The sequence below is a fragment of the Sminthopsis crassicaudata genome, chromosome 3 (assembly GCF_048593235.1).
Source record: "Sminthopsis crassicaudata isolate SCR6 chromosome 3, ASM4859323v1, whole genome shotgun sequence".
In the NCBI taxonomy this organism is placed as follows: Eukaryota; Metazoa; Chordata; class Mammalia; order Dasyuromorphia; family Dasyuridae; genus Sminthopsis; species Sminthopsis crassicaudata.
Window position 1 is genome coordinate 99,018,908 of NC_133619.1, and position 19,220 is coordinate 99,038,127.

The window sequence follows — 19,220 nt, forward strand, 5'->3', positions numbered from 1 at the left end:
AATCTCACTATTTCACTGAAGATCCTTTTTTCTCCTTATATTAATAACAAAATGTTGCTAAATAAGTTATTTTTATTGTAAACCTATATATTCTCCTTTTTGAATTATCTCATTCCAAGTTCTCCACTCTAATGGTAACTGCTAAATCTTCTGTGATCTTGACTGATTCCTTAAAATTTGAATTCTTTTTCTCCAGCTATTTGAAGCCTTTTTTTCTTTTATGTAGAACTAGGTTTTGCAATGACATTCCCAGGAGCTTTTATTTGGGGGTTTCTTTCAGGAGATAATCAATGGATTCTAAGTTCCCATTATCCTCTTGTTCTAATATGCCTAGGCAGCTTTATTTAATGATTTTTATAATGATTTTAGTTTCTTTTTTTATGTTCAAGGATGTCAGTGGTTCCGTTACCTACTCTTGATTTGTTTTACTGAATTTCTGATTAAACATTTCACATTTTCTCCATTTTAAAAAAATCTTTTGAATTTATTTTAATATTTCTTGGGGTTTTGTGCTGTAATTAATTTCTATATTGTCCTTTCAAATTCCTAGATTTTATAAATAAATTAAAATTTTGTACCTATTATATTAAGCTAATAATAAATTTTTGAAATCTTTCCTCCAAAATTTTAATTACATTGATAATATCATTTTTAAACCTTTAAAACATTTGAGTTGGAGATTCTAATTGTTCTAGTGAGAAAGCTGCTTATTACTTAGAAATTTTGATCATAAGTGTTTTTAATTCTCATTTCTCAGTTTGTATCACTAAAGCCCCAATCCTTCCCTGAGGAATCAACAATTAACTTTGTTGAGGATCTGCCCTCATATTATTGAAGGCTTTCTTTTCTCTTAAAAGTTAAGTTCTAATTCCTTCAGGTATCAGATCAACCTAAGATCCTTTCCTTCACCAAAAATATCTTTCCTCTAGTCAGATGCCACTTCACTCAAGGACAGTCTTTCCTTAAACTACTAAGGGAAGACCCCTTTCTTGGATTTAAATATGTATATTCTTTTTTTTGCTCAGAATCCCCAGTTCTGACGTTAGTTGAGGTCCTTGCTTAGAAGGATGGATAATAAAAAAGATACTCTTTTCCACAGCTAATCTGGGTTGCCACTCTCCTCCAGTCTTAGTTGAGATATGACACGTCATTCAATTTTGTCAGTTACCTTGATTTATATGTTTACTTTGATACTAGCCATTTAATCCTACTTTAAAATTAAGATGGGAAAAACAAAGATTTACAATAAAATTGAATAACTATATATTGTTTCCCCAAATCATTAACTCTGACAGTACAGAGAAGGATAAAAATCTATTTGACATGTGAATAGTAACAAAAAACTGCTTGATATAGATAATATCTTGTTGAATATACTATGCTTAAAGAAAGAAGGGGGAAACAAGGAGAACGTATGCAACAAAATACCTAAACATCAACTTTCTAAAATTATATTATCGGTCTATCCTTTCCCTAGTGGGATAGTTATATAATTATTTGTTTCCTATAATTCTGAGTAATATTTTGAGTCCACAGTGTTACATTTATGGCCAAATGGATTCTGAATTCAAAACAACAAAAAGTCATTGTAAGGTTAATATTTAAAGTCAATTAGGGATAAAAAAGCTTTTAAATCGTCACTGTGGTAACTAGAGTTGTAAAGTGATGCTAAGCAACCATGTAAGTGAGAAATAATGAAATAAATAAAAATACAAGGTTGATATCAAGTTTTCTAAGTCAATATGAAGCCTTTGGAAATTCTTTTACATGGTTTATCGAGCTCCATTTCAATTTAACTTTGACACCACTTTACTTTGCTACAGTAAGAGCCTGGTTGATTTTTCTCCAGCTTCATTTAGAAATGTGTCACTATGCCCAAAATGCAAAATGCTACTAAGTCTTTAAGGCTTCTGAAGTACTGTGTTGCATAGAAATGTGAAAGTATTTATTAAGCATCTCAGCCTTGAAAACACTAGAAGACCAGTATCTTGTAAGTTACCTGAGTGTTCTCTTTCTTCATTTAGGTAATCTTATCTTATACTATTAGAATCTAGAAAATGCAGAAACTCAAGAGTTGAAAAGAAATCATATTCTCTTTTTCATTTTTAGATAGGGAAGCAAAAGGTTATAAGGATGAAAAGGTTTGTCCAAAAACAGAAAACTGATCCATCACCAAAGACAGGAAAAGTATTCAAAGCTCTTTTCACTATACTATACATTTCCATCACCTCAAAATAATATAAACTTTTGATATATATAAGAAATGAATTTTACTTTCAAGAAATAGTTAATTACCTTGCTCATACACTTCTCACAACTAAAATAATGTAACATCCTAAGGAGTAGCCTATCAGACTCAGAAAGGCTTATAATAAAAATGGCTACAGGATGACAGATTAGGAAGAGGGGGAGGGGAAACAATAATGCTCAAAGATCATCTTTGAATTTAAAAAAAATTAGGATATTTAAATGGAAATCTCAACAGCTGACAAAGTAGGAAGAGTACTAAAGATGGATCAAATACTGTCTCAGACACTTAATTTGTGTTACTCTGTGCAAGCTATTTAACCTTCTGTATCAGTTCTTCATCTAAAAATTGGAGATAAAAATAAAATCAGATAAAGGCAAAAAAAAAAAAACCCACTATGTAAATAGTAGCTATTATTATTATCATAGATTCTTAAACAGTGAATTATACTTTAAATAATGTTTCTTATGATCTTCATACTAAAAGAAACAATATCACTATTTCAGTTATTGATTTTACTGAAGTATAGTCTTAATGTCTATAACATTTTACAATTGATGGACTTAATTACTTAATGTCTGTGAATCAATTTGAAGTAAGTTGAAAATTAACACACAATACTCTACTTATTCTTATTATGAAATTATTACAGACTTCATTCCTTCTTTTTTAATTTATAATCCAACAGGTTAAAATGACTCCAAGAATAAAAAACAGAAAAGTCTTCTTCAGTGCTTTATAATTAAAATTACTAATAACAAGAGTTCTATCCTTCCCCACCAACTCCTCCACCCCCTGCTCCATGTAGCCTAATCCTTCTGTAGTCTAGCTCTCTCAAGACAACCAATCAATGGCCTTTTTCAGAATCATCCTTCATTGACTACTCTGCAGTACCTGACCTAGTGGATTACTGTTTTTCTTGGATGATCTTGGTTTTTGTGACACTGATAGATCTTTCGGTTATCCTCCAACATGTCTCACTACTTCTTCCCCATCTCCTTTGAAATTTGATCATCCCTGTGATACCCACTGACTGTGGTACCTCCTAAGGCTCTACCCTGAGCCTTCTTTTATCTCAATATAATTTGATCAGCTCCCACATTTCAGTTCTATTCTCTGCTAGGCTCAAATCTTATATTGCCTTCTGTTTATTGGACATTTCAAATATTTTTAAAGCATGTGAAATTCATCAAAAAAGAATTCTTTACCTTTCCCTTAAACACACTATACTTCTGAACTTTACTGTTAATGTAGGACATCACCCTAATAAACTTTCAGTCACCTAAGTAAATAACCTCAGCATCAGCTTAAACTCAAGTCTCATCCTATAAATCTCACGAGTTGCCAAATTTTAACATCTCTCACAAACAAGTCCTCTTCTTTCCATTTACATAAAACTGCCCCAGTAGAGGTCTTCACCATTTCTCCCCTAGATATTATTATGGCCTATTTCTTCTCCCTGATTCAAGTAGCTTCCTACTCTAATCCATCTTGATATGGCTGCCAAAACAATTTTCTTAAAGCATGGGAGGAGGTAAGTAGAGTGGTACAGTAGATAGAATACTACAGGACTTCTTAATTTTTTTCTATTCACAATCCTTTTTGACAGAGAAGTGCTTACACAAACTCATCTCAAATCTCAGCCAAGGTGTTTCTGGCATTGTTCATGCCTGCTCAGTGTAAAGTATGCATATTGTATTTCAGAACCAAGACTGCAGTGAAGTCACTTAATGCAACATGGGCAAGTGCTATCAGAAACATTTTGGATTCATTACACATATGATTTTGAATTAATTTTTGGTCACTATATTCAGAAACTTTTGTGCCAATTTTTTTGTGAAGAAATCAGTTATACAACCTCATATACCACCCACAGTTTAAAAAGCTTACAGGACCTGGAATCAGAAAAATTCATCTGTGTGGCCCTGGGCAAGTCATTTAACTCTCTTTTCCTCAAATTCTCCATCTGTAAAATGAGTGAGAAAAAGCAAAGGCAAACCATTCCAATATTGTCAAGAAAACCCCAAATGGGGATCACAAATTGTCAGACATGAGTGAAAAACATCTTAACAATACCAAAAATAGGAGTCTGGCCATGTCACTCCCCTTCTCTGCTCAATTTCATATACTATACTCCAGTAATTCTCTCTAACTTTAATGAGCAAATGTAAGTCCTCTATTTGATATTTAATGCTCTTCAGTGCTTTAATGATCTATCTGGTATTTAATGTCCTTTTAGCTTCTATATAGAAAGCAATTTCAGACATAATGGCTCATTTGCTGTTCTTTACACATTGTGCTTCATCTCTATACTTTTGCATTCTCTTGGAATCTTAAAATCGCTAATTTCCTTCAAGAATAATCTTCTGCAACCAGGCATTGACCCACACTTAACACCATTCACCAAGGTCAGGTTAAAATGGATTCATGACCTAGGAATAAAGAATGAGATTATAAATAAATTAGAGGAACATAAGATAGTTTACCTCTCAGACCTGTGGAAGAGGAATGAATTTATGTCCAAAGAAGAACTAAAGATCATTATTGATCACAAAGCAGAAAATTTTGATTATATCAAATTGAAAAGGTTTTGTACAAACAAAATTAATGCAGATAAGATTAGAAAACTGGGAAAACATTTTTACAGTCAAAGACCTCATTTCCAAAATATATAGAGAATTGACTCTAATATATAAGAAATCAAGCCATTCTCCAATTGATAAATGGTCAAAGGATATGAACAGACAATTCTCAGATGAAGAAATTGAAACTATTTCTAGTCATATGAAAAGATGCGCCAAATCATTATTAATCAGAGAAATGCAAATTAAGACAACTCTGAGATATTACTACACACCTGTCAGTTTGGCTAGAATGACAGGGAAAGGTAATGCAGAATGTTGGAAGGGATGTGGAAAACAGGGACACTGATATATTGTTGGTGGAATTGTGAATACATCTAGCCATTCTGGAAAGCAATTTGGAACTATGCTCAAAAAGTTATCAAACAGTGCATACCCTTTGACCCAGCAGTGTTGCTACTGGGTTTTATACCAAAGAGATCTTAAAGAAGGGAAAGGGATCTGTATGTGCAAGAACGTTTGTGGCAGCCCTCTTTGTGGTGGCTAGAAACTGGAAACTGAGTGGATGCCCATCAATGGGAGACTGACTGAATAAACTGTGGTATATGAATATTATAGAATATTATTGTTATGTAAGAAATGGCCAACAGGATGATTTCAGAAAGGCCTAGAGAGACTTACATGAACTGATGCTGAGTGAAATGAGCAGGACCAGGAGATCATTGTATACTTCAACAACAATACTATGTGATGATCAATTCTGATGGATGAGGCCATTTTCAACAATGAGATGAACCAATCAGTTCCAATTGAACAGTAATGAACTGAACCAGCTACACCCAGCAAAAGAACTCTAGGAGATGATTATGAACCACTAAATAGAATTTCCAGTCCCTCTAATTTTGTCTGCCTGCATTTTGGATTTGCTTCACAGGCTATTTCAAAGTCCAATTTTTTTTTACCACAAAACAACTGTTTGGTCATGTATACATATATTGTATTTAATTTATACTCTAGCATATTTGACATGTATTGATCAACCTGCCATCTGGGAGGGAGGGGAGAGAAAGGAAAAAATTGGAACAAGGGGTTTGGCAATTGTCAGTGTTGTAAAATTACCCATGCATATATCTGGTAAATAAAAATTATTTTGTTTTTGTTGTTGTTGTTGTTGTTTGTTTGTTTTGTTTTTTTCTGAAGCTGGGGTTAAGTGACTTGCCCAGGGTCACACAGCTAGGAAGTGTTAAGTATATGAGACCAGATTTGAACTCGGGTCCTTCTGAATTCAAGGCTGGTGCTCTATTCACTGCGCCACCTAACTGCCCCCAATAAAAATTATTAAAAAAAAAAAAAAAGAATAATCTTGCGTGAAGTCTTCTTCCAACCACCCAGCGATTTCCACCCAACTACTAGTGCCTCTCAAAACTAATTTGTTTTCATTTTGCATCTATGTAGCAAATAATTCTGTTGTCTTTTCTTTTAGAATGGCCTCATGAAGTTCAGGGAAGGTTTCACTTTTGTCCACTGAGCATGATATCTCAAAGAAACATTCCTAACTGGTACATAAAATCTATGGTTTTGCCCACGTGATTATTATTTTATGTTTTTATAATCCATTTTAATAATAGGGAAATATCTCTAGCACCAAATATTATTTCCAAGCAATTTTTTATTTTAATTTTAAGAAAATATTACTCCTAGATGGCAGCTAGGTGGCACAGTGTATAGAGCACCAGCCTTGAATTTAGGAGGACCTGAAGTTCAAATCTGGTATCAGACACTTAACAGGTCCTAGCTGTGTGACCCTGGGCAAATCACTTAAGCCCAGCCTCAAAAAAAAAAAAAAAAAAAAAAAAATTACTCCAGATTGTTATTTTCCACAGAAAACCTTATCTAGAAAGCAAATCAAGAAAATAACCATTTAAAACTTATTTCAATTACTGTACACTGAAACTGTACTACTTGCATACAATATATAAAATGTCATGAAGTTCAGTATTATTGGTAACTTCATAAGGGATCACATGCTACATTCCACTTTTCAAAACAATTTTAACACTTATAAAAACATCAAATATCTATGAATTACATTTACATGGAATATTTCACTATAATTTAAGAAAAATAAATTTTACATTCTAATTCATAAACTAAATTCTATGCTCATCAGGCCTTCTTAATTGCACCAACATCTGCAATCAATTTAAATTCTTTAAATTATTCTTCATAAGGTTTCAAGTGATTTCATGCTGTGATAGATTTAATACACACATTAATTTATAGATATACACAAGCAGATGAGACTTCATTTTCAGAGGACAGTGGTAGGGGAAAGTAGAATCAGACTTTATTAACTGTTAAAAAAAGGACATGATTCATTTTATATATCTTGCTGACAGAAGAGTATAAAGATGGTATCCATACATAAACAAATTGTAGAAATTGGAGATCAAAACAAGCAGGGAAGCACTAGTATTTTATTTAAATCTATTTGCAAGTCATAGAACATTAGGATGTTTTGGTGAAAGTTTAGGCTGAAGTAGGTGAATAAACCTCCAAATTTATCAGATTAAGAATATTATATAACAAGATTTCATTCTATTCACATATTATCCATTTCATCACATGCTAATTATAAAGTTAAACAAACTTTTTTTTTCTTTTTAATTGAGGAAGAAGATAGGATACAGTCGTAAAAGCAGCATAAAGCTAATACTGGAAATTAGGACACGTACACATAATGACAAATATCTTGGGCATTCACATGACATCTCTATATCTTACTCTTCCAACTCATGTCAAAAGGTCTTACCCATGGTGATATCAAATTTGTCTTCAAACTCTAAAAAATCCCTTACTTATTAACCTCTTTGAATCTCACTTTGATGATTATATTAAAAACAACAAAATCCATAGTACTTAAAAAGTATTACTGAAAAATGTTTTACAATTGATAGTTATACAATTCTGAAGTACTAAATAAATATAGGTAACTACCTGGGAAGAAGTCATGACTTCAGCCAATCTAAGAAACCTACTGGGGAAAGTGGTCAGGGGCCTGTAAAAAATTCTAGAGAGTTGCTGGGGTTACAAAGAAATTAAGTGATTTGACTGAGTTCAAAAAGTCATTATATAAAAAAAGGTTTTAACATTTTTACACTCAAAGGTTCAGATAAAGGCCTCATTTCCAAAATATATAGAGAATTGACTCTAATTTATAAGAAATCAAACCACTTTCCAATTGATAAATGGTCAAAGGATATGAACAGACAATTCTCAGATGAAGAAATTGAAACTATTTCTAGCCATATGAAAAGATGCTCCAAGTCATTATTAATCAGAGAAATACAAATTAAGATAACTCTGAGATACCACTACATACCTGTCAGATTGGCTAGAATGACAGGGAAAGATAATGCAGAATGTTGGAGGGGATGTGGGAAATTTGAAAATTTGAAAACAAAATGAACATTAAGAACAGTTTAAATGTTTCCACCTGACTCCAAAATGGGGTCACAAAGAGTTGAACACTAAAACAATTCAACAACAAAAAAAGAATCTTATTTGATACTACTAACATAAGAAAACTTTTAACGTTATACGTTATTTTTGCTTTCTGATTTTTTTGCTTTTAACATTCAAATGACTTCACTGTATGTTATTTATTTAGACTAATTCACAAGAATATGCAGGTGAACCCACCTGCCAGATCAAGGAAGATTAAGGAAAAGCTGGAAATTGAAGAGATTTTTCTATCAGCCAAGAACAAATTAGTGAATGGAAGATTGAAGAAATTCTAATGTAACTGCCAACAGGAAATAAAAATTAACAATAACTTCAGTATGAAAAAGAGGAAGACAGAGAGACAGGGTCAGAGAAACATATAGAACACCATGAACTCAAGAAACATGTTTTGTTTTGTTTGTTTAAAAACATCTTCTTGCAATGGCTGAGTCAAAGGAAGAAGAAAAGTCCAGCTCTCTCACAACTATTCCAGTAAAAATTAAAAAAACAAAAAAACAAAAAAAAAAACAAAAAACACTCAACTCAGAAATTATGTTAAAATCCAAGATGAAACCATATCAGGTCAAATCAACACAGAGTCAAAGACAAACAAAAGTCTGCCTGAAAACACAATCCATGGAAAATTATTATGAACAATCAGTAAGCACAGCAAACCTAGAGTTCAAAGTTATATGCTAGGGTTATAGGATATGAAAGCCCAGACCAGAAGAAACTTAATTCAACCCTTGGAGGCTAGAACTTTATCTCAATCTAAGATTCACAGGGCTCTTTCTGGAACAATGATCAGGGCATAACTGGCATCAAATTATGTGATAGACAGGGACCCACCTAGATCATCTTTAGTGCAGTGACTAGCCACTTCTGACATTTCTTTAAAAATACTGTAGATATAAAATAATAACAAATAGTGCCAAGGAGGACGTCATTACTCATTTCGTACACACAGCCTGACCTTAAGACAAAGTATAATACAGGAAAAACATCTGAAAAAATGAGTAAATAAAAGGAAAGATCAATGATTAGGAAACAATATAGAGCCAGGAACATTCAAGAAACAATCATTCAAGAAGACATCATTTCACAACACAGATAAGCAAAGGCTTGGTATGCTACAAGTTATCCTAAGCTCCTAAAGAAATAAAAACAAAAGTTTTGTTTTGTTTTGTTTTTTAATGATCATGAGAGTGCTGGGGGGAGAGGGGCGGGGGAGAGAAAGGGGAAGGAGGAAGAGAGTAAACTAAGAAAGAAAACAAGTAAAGAATAAGTAGAAGATTAATAAAGAAGGTGAAAAAATTACCTAAGTAGCAGGGTACCTGAATATTAAATTATATAAAACAGAGATCATCATATATATCAAAGAGCCATAGTCAAAAATCACAAAAATCAACTTAGAAATAGAGGTTGGAATATGATATTCCATCCTGCAAAGTTTGAAAATTATACAATTTTACACAGAAAAAGGTAGACTTTTAATTAAATAAAGGATTTCCAAGTGCTCTTAATGAAGATATCAGAGTTGAGTTGAGAAGACATTCTGAAGTGAAAACATAGTATTCAGGAGAAACTAAATAATAGTCAGGAGGAAGCTAAATACATTTTAGCAATTAAAAGGGTCTACATAATGATGGTATACTAATAGTCTAGTAGAATAAGTTAAGCATATCAGTCAGAATCCTAATGTTTTCAAGTATAATGGAGGAAAACAGACAGCATGGGAGCAGTTTTTTTATATTTTAATAATCTTAAGAGAAAAAGGAAAAGAAAAAATGAGAAAGGGTATACAACTTACTATCTGAAATAATAAGGAAATACAAGTATGGAGGAAGGAATGCGGAAGCAGGCCAAAACTTGAACTTCATTTTTACCTGATTAGAGAAGGATTAAATATAGAGAAACACATTTGTTATAGAAATACATAAAACAACACTACAAAAAGAGTATTGGAGAATTAGTCAAAGTAAACTATCTTTGGAAAGTAAAATATGAAGAGAAAAGAATGGCGGGAAATACACAATTAACAGTTATCGCCCCAGAACATGAATGGGATGAATTCACCCAAAAAATGGAGGAAAACAGAATGAAAAAAAAGAAAGAAAGAAAGAAAGAAAGAAAGAAAGAAAGAAAGAAAGAAAGAAAGAAAGAAAGAAAGAAAGAAAGAAAGAAAGAAAGAAAGAAAGAAAGAAAGAAAGAAAGAAAGAAAGAAAGAAAGAAAGAAAGAAAGAAAGAAAGAAAGAAAGAAAGAAAGAAAGAAAGAAAGAAAGAAAGAAAGAAAGAAAGAAAGAAAGAAAGAAAGAAAGAAAGAAAGAAAGAAAGAAAAAAGAAAGAAAAAAAGAAAGAAAGAAAAGAAAAATACCAGAATTCAGTAATGTTGCTTACAAGAAACACAACACAATTTAAATAGGAAAATTCACATAGTTAAAATGACAAGCTGGAACAAAATTTTTTATTTATCAGGAGAACAAAAATACAGGGACAGTGATCATAATCTCAAAGCAACAGCAAAATTGTACTTGATTAAAAGAAATTAAAAGGAAAATTATAGTAATGCTTAAAAGGTAGCATCACTGAAAATAAATACTCACATTTAATATATGAACCTTTCAGACCCAGAAAAACCTAAGATAAACAAGGACCTGACTATAATTTTTAAAAATTAGAAACAAAAAATCAACATCTGCCCTACTCTCTATACACACATACACATACACATACACACACACACACACACACACACACACACACATCTTTTTCTGTGTTTTCCTATCCACTGTATAACAAATTCATTAGCAATGGAAATCAGATTTTCACTTATCTTCATTATCCTTTGTTTGTTGATGATGTTCCTAGATTCACCACTAGAATTTGTTCTTTTTTTTTTTTTTAATTAAGTCTTGTCTTATGTAGAAGAATGAAAAGCATGGCTTCATTTTTTAATTGTCTAAGCTAAATGCACTTTATCTTTCTTGATTCTTTCGTTTGATGAATTTACCTGTAGTAATTCATCTTCTTTAATGTCATTTCCTTTAATAAAACCAAAAGAGTTTCTAATATAGAATTATTTGATAGTGTCACAGACTGTTGGTCTTAATCTCCCTCAAGTGAGATGCCAGGTATGCTCACTTAAGTAACTTACTAAGTCTTCAGCAACTGTGGTTGCTAAAGATAGGGAAGGACTAATCCACCTACAGAAAAAATTGCCAGATTGCATCTCCACAAGTGTGAGTTCCTTAAACTACGTTGGGAATGGGGGAATGGGTCACTGGGAGAATTTGAAGTGGTTGGGAGTGTTCCGGTTCACAGAATTACACTAGAAGCAATTCCTATGCATGAACACAAAGGTGATACATTTGAATGTGATGGTGAGATCAAGAGTATGAAAATCTTTGTGTGTGTGTCTGAGGCAAAGTGGTGGGAGTAACTCAGGAGAATAAATAAGATGTGGAACTGAGAGACTAGGGTATTTGAGGGAGTATCAATATATGTGTTCAAGTACAAGGGAAGAAATTAAGGGGAAGGAATGAACAGCCAGTAATGGAAAGGGTAGTCAAGAAGGTCAGATTTCAGTGACAGCCAACAGACTAGAGAATTGGAAAGGAAAAAATTTTAAGATGAAAAGCAAGTTTTTTGACTTGCAGAAGAAGCAGAAATCCTTGAAGGAATAGTTGAAGGGGTGAATAGCTTTGGTGTGAGACATTAGAAATTAGAGAGAATAGGGGAGTATCAGAGAGAATGAAAATAAGAAATAAGACAATGAAGGATAAGAAATGGAGTTTAAAAGATGAACCTCAGACACTGATATATTGTTGGTGGAATTGTGAATACATCCAGCCATTCTGGAGAACAATTTGGAACTATGCTCAAAAGGTTATCAAACTGTGCATACCCTTTGACCCAGCAGTTACTACTGGGCTTATATCCCAAAGGGATCTTAAAGAAGGGAAAGGGACCTGTATGTGCAAGAATGTTTGTGGCAACCCTCTTTGTAGTGACCAGAAACCAGAAACTAAGTGGATGCCCATCAATTGGAGAATGGCTGAATAAATTGTGGTATATTAATATTATAGAATATTGTTCGGTAAGAAATGACCAACAGGATGATTTCAGAAAGGCCTGGAGAGACTTACATGAACTGATACTGAGTGAAATGAGCAAGACCAAGAGATCATTATATACTTTAACAACAATATTATATGAAGATCAATTCTGATGGACATGGCCATCTTCAACAATGAGATGAACCAAATCAGTTCCAATAGAGCAGTAATGAACTGAACCAGCTACACCCAGTGAAAGAACTTTGGGAGATGACTAAAACCCGCTACATAGAATTCCCAATCCCTCTATTTTTGTCCACCTGCATTTTTTATTTCCTTCACAGGCTAATTGTACACTATCTCAAAGTCCTATTCTTTTTGTACAGCAAAATGACTGTTTGGACAAGTATACATATATTGTACTTAATTTGTATTTTAACATATTTAACATGTATTGGTCAACCTGCCATCTCGAGGGGGAGAGGGGGACAGGAGAAGGAGGGGAAAAATTGGAACAAAAGGTTTGGCAATTGTCAATGCTGTAAAATTACCCATGCATATATCTGGTAAATAAAAACTATAATTAAAAAAAAAAATATGAACCTCAGATTCACTGAGATGGGGATGACCAATGGGGATTTTGTTAATCATTAAGAAAAATGTTTTCAAATAAAAAAATTTTCAGTCAGTAGACTATAACTTCAAAATGGATTCCTTTCAGAGCTTTGCACAGTTCAAGAGGAGCTTTCTTCCAAAAACTTGGAAGAAAGAAAAATGATACTCTCTTCCCTCAAGGCAGAAGACCAGGCTAGAAATTAGATGGACTGGCACCCTCTCTTCACCTCAGGGAATGCTGGGGGAGATACTGTTATGAAATAAAGGCACTTCTCTTCCACAATAAGCAATCAGGCAAGAAATGAGCACAAGGCACTCTCTTTCTGTCTTCCCTCTAGAGGTTCACATGATATTTATAACCAGAGACACTGAATAGTAATATTTCTGTTATGTTTTCTAAGAATTTTCCATGACATTGATGCATGAATGAAAGACACTAGTTTGGAATTTAAAGTGACATTTTCCTGTAGCAAATAAAATCCTTTATCATAATCAACAATAGACAATAGGATCTTATATTCTTTACATCTCTCAGTCAGCTACTAAATAGTAAGAAGTGTTACACTGCTGAATATCACTTGTAAAGTCCTTCTTATTCCCTACTAGTATTTTCAACAGATATCCTTAATACATATATAGATGATTCACATATTTTAATAAATGAGACAGTAGAAATATGAGTTCATAGTTGCTGATTCTTCCTAATCACCTAATTCAATATTAGATTTTTTTTTTCCAATGCTCATCTTTCCCTCCTTCAGATATTTTGTATATTGACCCCTCAGGCCTCTTATAATTTGTCTTCTCCAACACAGAAGTCTTCTATAATATACTTGGTCCCCAGTAGCTGTTTTTCTTCATCATTGTTCTACTTCCCCTATAAGCAAATCTAGAACAATGATGTAAACATTCAAAGGCAATGGTACCAATTTCTTTAATGATTGAACAATTTTTAAAATAGGAATCTTTGTATATAACACGTTCCTTCCATATTCATCAAATGAATTTGGGATACCTCTAAGTTCCATCTCTTGACAAACTTTCTTGAAACAGATTTTATCTTCCACTATTTTTCTCTGCTTTATGAGATGATAACATTTATAACCATACAGTATGCTTCATTTTAAGAATTTACAAAGACATTTATATTAACTGTTGCCTTTAACTGAGATCTTGCTCCTCTTTGCAAGTGTAATGTTCTGTTTCTCTAGAATGCAATCGTTCTCTGGGAGCAGGATTCTTGGGGGGAGCTTCTGGAGGCAGCCTTCCTTTTAGTTCAGTTCAACAATCCCAAAATGCAGCCAGGAATTTAAAGTCCTTTACTGTCTCTTTCCAAATCTTTTCTCCAGCTCCCTCTGAATCCAAAGCCTCCAGCCAGCACGAAGGTAGACATGGGAATGAATCAGACTCTGCCTCCAAGAGTGTAGGATTGTGGGTTTCCCAGAATTCCATCCTAGTTGTGAATCTGGCTCTCAATCTCCTCGAGTTTCTCTCAAGTTCTCCCGGGAAGTCCTCTCTTTGACTCAAATCAGACTGACTCCCCACTCAATGTCGGCTCCTTATATCCTCCCAGAGAATGGGCTTATGGGAGCTCCTTAAAGGGCCAATGAACGAACTCCTTTAAAGGTGTGAACTCTGAACTAGAGAACTGTTAAGTACCAGACAACTGACTTAGCACCTTGTAATAATCCTAAGAGCAAGTAAGCTAAATGTTTATTGACTAAAGTTTTTCTATTATTTTTGTTGTTGCTAATAATAACAGCAACAACTCACATTTATATAAAGTGTCTAAGGCTTTACAAAGCCCTTTCTTTATAACAACTCAGTTAAATGGATAGTGAAACATTATTTCAACTTATGCATATAAATATTAATAAATATTATTTTCATTCTACTATTGATATCCTATTTGTTTGAAAAGTACTGTTTGTTCCTAAACAAAGCTAAAAGATGTGTATAGTACTATTTCAAATATATTAACAAAAGACTCCTTAGGAAATAAGAAAATAATGCTAAATCTCTGAGATGTGCTTAGAAAAATAACTACCTCAAGTGAGAATTGAGTTAAGACCAATTTTGCTATTAATTCAAACAATGTCAAAATCATATTTATCTGACTTCTATTTTTATACTACTTTTCATAAAACTCCTAATATTAGAAATGCCCAAAAATTATAGCACTATTTAAAGATAAAAATCTATCCTCTTTTTTTCCATCTTTACTCAAATGTAAAGTGCATCACTCAATTCAGCAGTTTTACTCACCATCTTAGAAGCAGTATTCATGTACTGCATCACCATTTCTTTTTTGATAGTGAAATCCTTTTCCCGCAATGGTGCCTTTTTATCTTCATTTAAATTCATATCTTCCTGGAAAACACAATTAAAAAGCTTTACTTTATAACCTATGTAGAGGAGCAATTCTACATAAATTTTGTGCTAAAATCAATAATTTGTGTCTAAAAACAGCATTAATTGGTTTGAAATGATTTGCAGGCTAGTATCTGGTGTTTAGACAAGGATAGTTAGAGGAAAAGAGTTCTACGGTATCCTGGACCCAGTCTTTTGTGACATTTTTAACTGTAAAAATTCTCTTATACTTTTCACTTAATGGTAATCGAAGACAATTAATTACAGTAATCTCAAGATAAGATATTTTCACTAAACTGTCTTTCACAGTATATCTTTATGATGAGTTTTAACACTGATAAACTACTTAAAATTCACTTTGAAGTGAATTAATATATTCCACAAATGCTCTACTGTCAGAAATAAAAATCTGTTACTAGATGAGTTATTTTACATTATAACCTATTTGTATTCTAGTACTACAAAAGATAACATATGAATTACAATCATAACCATTAGGTTTGGATGGTATACCTCAGAAGCTATATATCCAAATCCTTCATTTTACAAAAAAGGAACAGAGGTTTAGACAGTAGTGGGCTTTGAACCCAAGTCCACTCACCCTAGAATCAATAGTCTTGTCACTGTACCATTCACAACTGTGGATGTCATTTATAACTATTCACTTGAAAACCATTGTATATATTTCAACTACAATCACTGTCAAAATGTTTGTGAAAGGCACTTGAAAACCACTATATGTATTTCAACTAGAATTATTGTCAAAATATTTATGGAAAATAGATTGACACAGAAAACCTCAATAGTGACTATAACAAAGAAAAAGTGATGATACAAGAATAGAAAGGTAAAAGGGGTACTGGCACAATTGTGTTAATATCTCAACTAAGTCTCTAGCCCTAGTTCATTTCTGATCTATGATCTATGATGAGAAACACTTAAGCGTACATAGGAATAAATCCACTAAGAAACTAATCCATTAAGATGAGTACTCTAAATGGCTTCCTCCATCCAGTACGTAGAATGTTTTCTAAATTCTACATAATTCTGGCTTTTGCCAGCCAAGCCCTTGAAACAAGTCAAAAATCTCTTCATTTTGCTTTTCTACAAACCCCAGACATTACCACATATTTAATTGCCATCACAAGTCATACTACTGTCACTTGGAAAAAAGAATTCTTTATGGTTACAGCAAATTTCAAATTACAATTAAAAAGAGCAAAACAGTAGAAATAATTCATGAATGTTGGAGCAATATCTCAACATCAGTTATTTTAAAAATAAAAATTATTGCCTTTTCTGTAAGGCATGAGGGGAAAAAAAAGATAGTTCCAGTTATTATAAGTAGAAGTCTTTACTGTATCATTGAAACCTAGCACTAACACTGTAAGATGTGTCCTGAACTAAGGCACAAAATGATGTGACATTTAAGAAGTGGTAGAAGAAAGGTATGTAATTGGAAATAATCAAAAGTAGAGAAAAATCATTTCACACAAATGTCTTCTTCAGATGGCAACAATGACAATCTCATGAAAATAAATTTTAATGATGTCATATAAACATATAAGTGTATTTTCTCTAATTGTGACAATGCCAGAAAAAAATTTACCATCTACTCATTTCTGAAGACAATATTATTTCTTCTGGAAGTAAAGGATAAATAACTAAGTTTATTTAAAAACAAAAGGAGGTAAGAGAAATGGATGTCCATATTCAAAAACATGTGATTTTTCAAACAAATTTTCTATTTATAAAAATATAGAGGGAAGGAAAGAAAAAACACAGGGAAATACCTAAAAGGCAGGAGATGGGGAGGAAGGAATATTTTAAAATTAAAAGAGACCTCTAAGTAGCAAACAACTTTAAATCTCTCATTTTATATTTCAGAGATATTAAATGATTTATCCAATTCCAACAACAATTAAATAATTTACTCAAATGAGTAAATTACCCAAATAAACCAATTACCAAAGTAATCTTTTGGTAATTCCACAATTTATTTTATGATGGTTTTATCTATTTTCCATGGGTTCTTATTGGGCTTTTGTCTGCTCTTGTTGCTCTTTTTATTTTTGCTATTTCTTATTATTTTTTTGTTGTTGTTCCTGTTATTTTTAATTTAGACCCTCTATAAAATCCTACTTCCATGTCTTGCCACAACATGAGGGTGAGATCACAGGTTCTCAAAGGTAATCCCAATAAATAATAAACTGCCTGGGGCAGCTAGTGGCGCAGTGAATAGATCACCAGCCCTGAATTCAGGAGGACCCAAGTTCAAATCTGGTCTGACACTTAACACTTCCTAGCTGTGTGACCCTGGGCGAGTCACTTAACCCCAGCCTCAGAAAAAGAAAAAAATAAAATAATAATAATAATAATAAACTGCCTGCAAGTTTGAGTGTTATTTGGTTTTGAAGTTAAATTTTAATTCTTTTTTAAGGATATCATAACTTACTTAGGTCTCATGGAATCCGAGTTGATTTTGAATTCAGGTCCTCCATCCCCAGAGCCAGTGTTCTTTCCCACTCTACCACAAGTTGATAGTGTATTTTATAATTCACTTTACAGCAACAAGAACCACCAATCATGAAGCATTTTGTTATTTGATATTGCAGGGTTGAAAAAAAAATGACCATGAAAACAAAGCACATTATACATCAATGTTTCTGATCATCTAATCAGAAACATCTAATGTTTCTGATGATAAAAAGGTACAGCTGCTTTACAAAGAACTCAATAAGACTCCTAAAGTTAAATCAATATACACTTTTATATTCAATGGCGTCAATATGTAGAAGGAAAATAATGAAATGTATGTTAGAAAACATGGCTCTCTAGTAATGATAGGTTCATATAGATGATGGGACTATGTAAATGTCACATAGCTAGATACTTTCTTAAAGAAAAGAGTCAAGAGGTGTTATGGTTAGCACAATACCAAAAAAAGTAAATTAATCATATTTTAACAATTAGGAAATGACTATTTGCTGCAGGCACACAATCATGACTCAATCTAAATTTTTTTTTTAAATATTATGACAGCATCTTAGTAAAAATATTATTACTGAGTGGTAGGTAGGATTAGAAGGAAGAGGTGGATTTTGACTAAAGCAGTAAAGGATGGGTAAATCAAAAAGGTGAAGGGAAGGGCAAGCCAGCAATTGCAGGCATAAGGAACAATGTAAAAATATATAAGACATACAAAAAGAAGTACACCTTAGTTATACCATCAAATATATGAAAAGAAAAATTATAAACTAAAGCTAAAATTCAAAATAGCAGCAGGTTTTTAAAGAACCTCAAAAATTATTTTATGAATTATAAACTTAAATCACCAACAATAGGTAATAACTAAAAAAGTAGAAGCAGAAAAGCAGCATCACCACCATATCTATTTTAAGGATGAGTGGAAATAATATGATCAATGTTTTGCAAAAAAAAGAGAGCACAGAGGTGGAAAAACCAATTAAGAGGTTAAATTAGATCTGTACTAGGATGTGTAGAAAAGAGAATAAAAACAAATGATGATGAAGAGGCAAAAATGAATATTTGCTAAAAACTTGAACATGAGAGCAGAAGGAAAAGGAAACCTTAAAAACAGGATTTTGAACATCAGAACAAAAGAAAATGGAGGAAGGAAGGAAGGAAGGAAGGAAGGAAGGAAGGAAGGAAGGAAGGAAGGAAGGAAGGAAGGAAGGAAGGAAGGAAGGAAGGAAGGAAGGGAGGAAGGGAGGAAGGGAGGAAGGGAGGAAGGGAGGAAGGGAGGAAGGGAGGAAGGGAGGAAGGGAGGAAGGGAGGAAGGGAGGAAGGGAGGAAGGGAGGAAGGGAGGAAGGGAGGAAGGGAGG

General features: G+C 32.9%; 1 protein-coding gene across 2 annotated transcripts in view; it reads right to left on the minus strand.

Moving 5' to 3' along the window:
• The window catches only part of DIAPH3 (diaphanous related formin 3), a 424,016-nt gene that overhangs the window by 324,944 nt on the left and 79,852 nt on the right, over positions 1 to 19,220 (minus strand). For both annotated transcript variants that reach the window (XM_074299215.1, XM_074299214.1), the window contains one exon: positions 15,270 to 15,374. In XM_074299215.1, the coding sequence (XP_074155316.1) occupies positions 15,270 to 15,374 (105 nt within the window). The remainder of the gene's footprint in view (positions 1 to 15,269; positions 15,375 to 19,220) is intronic.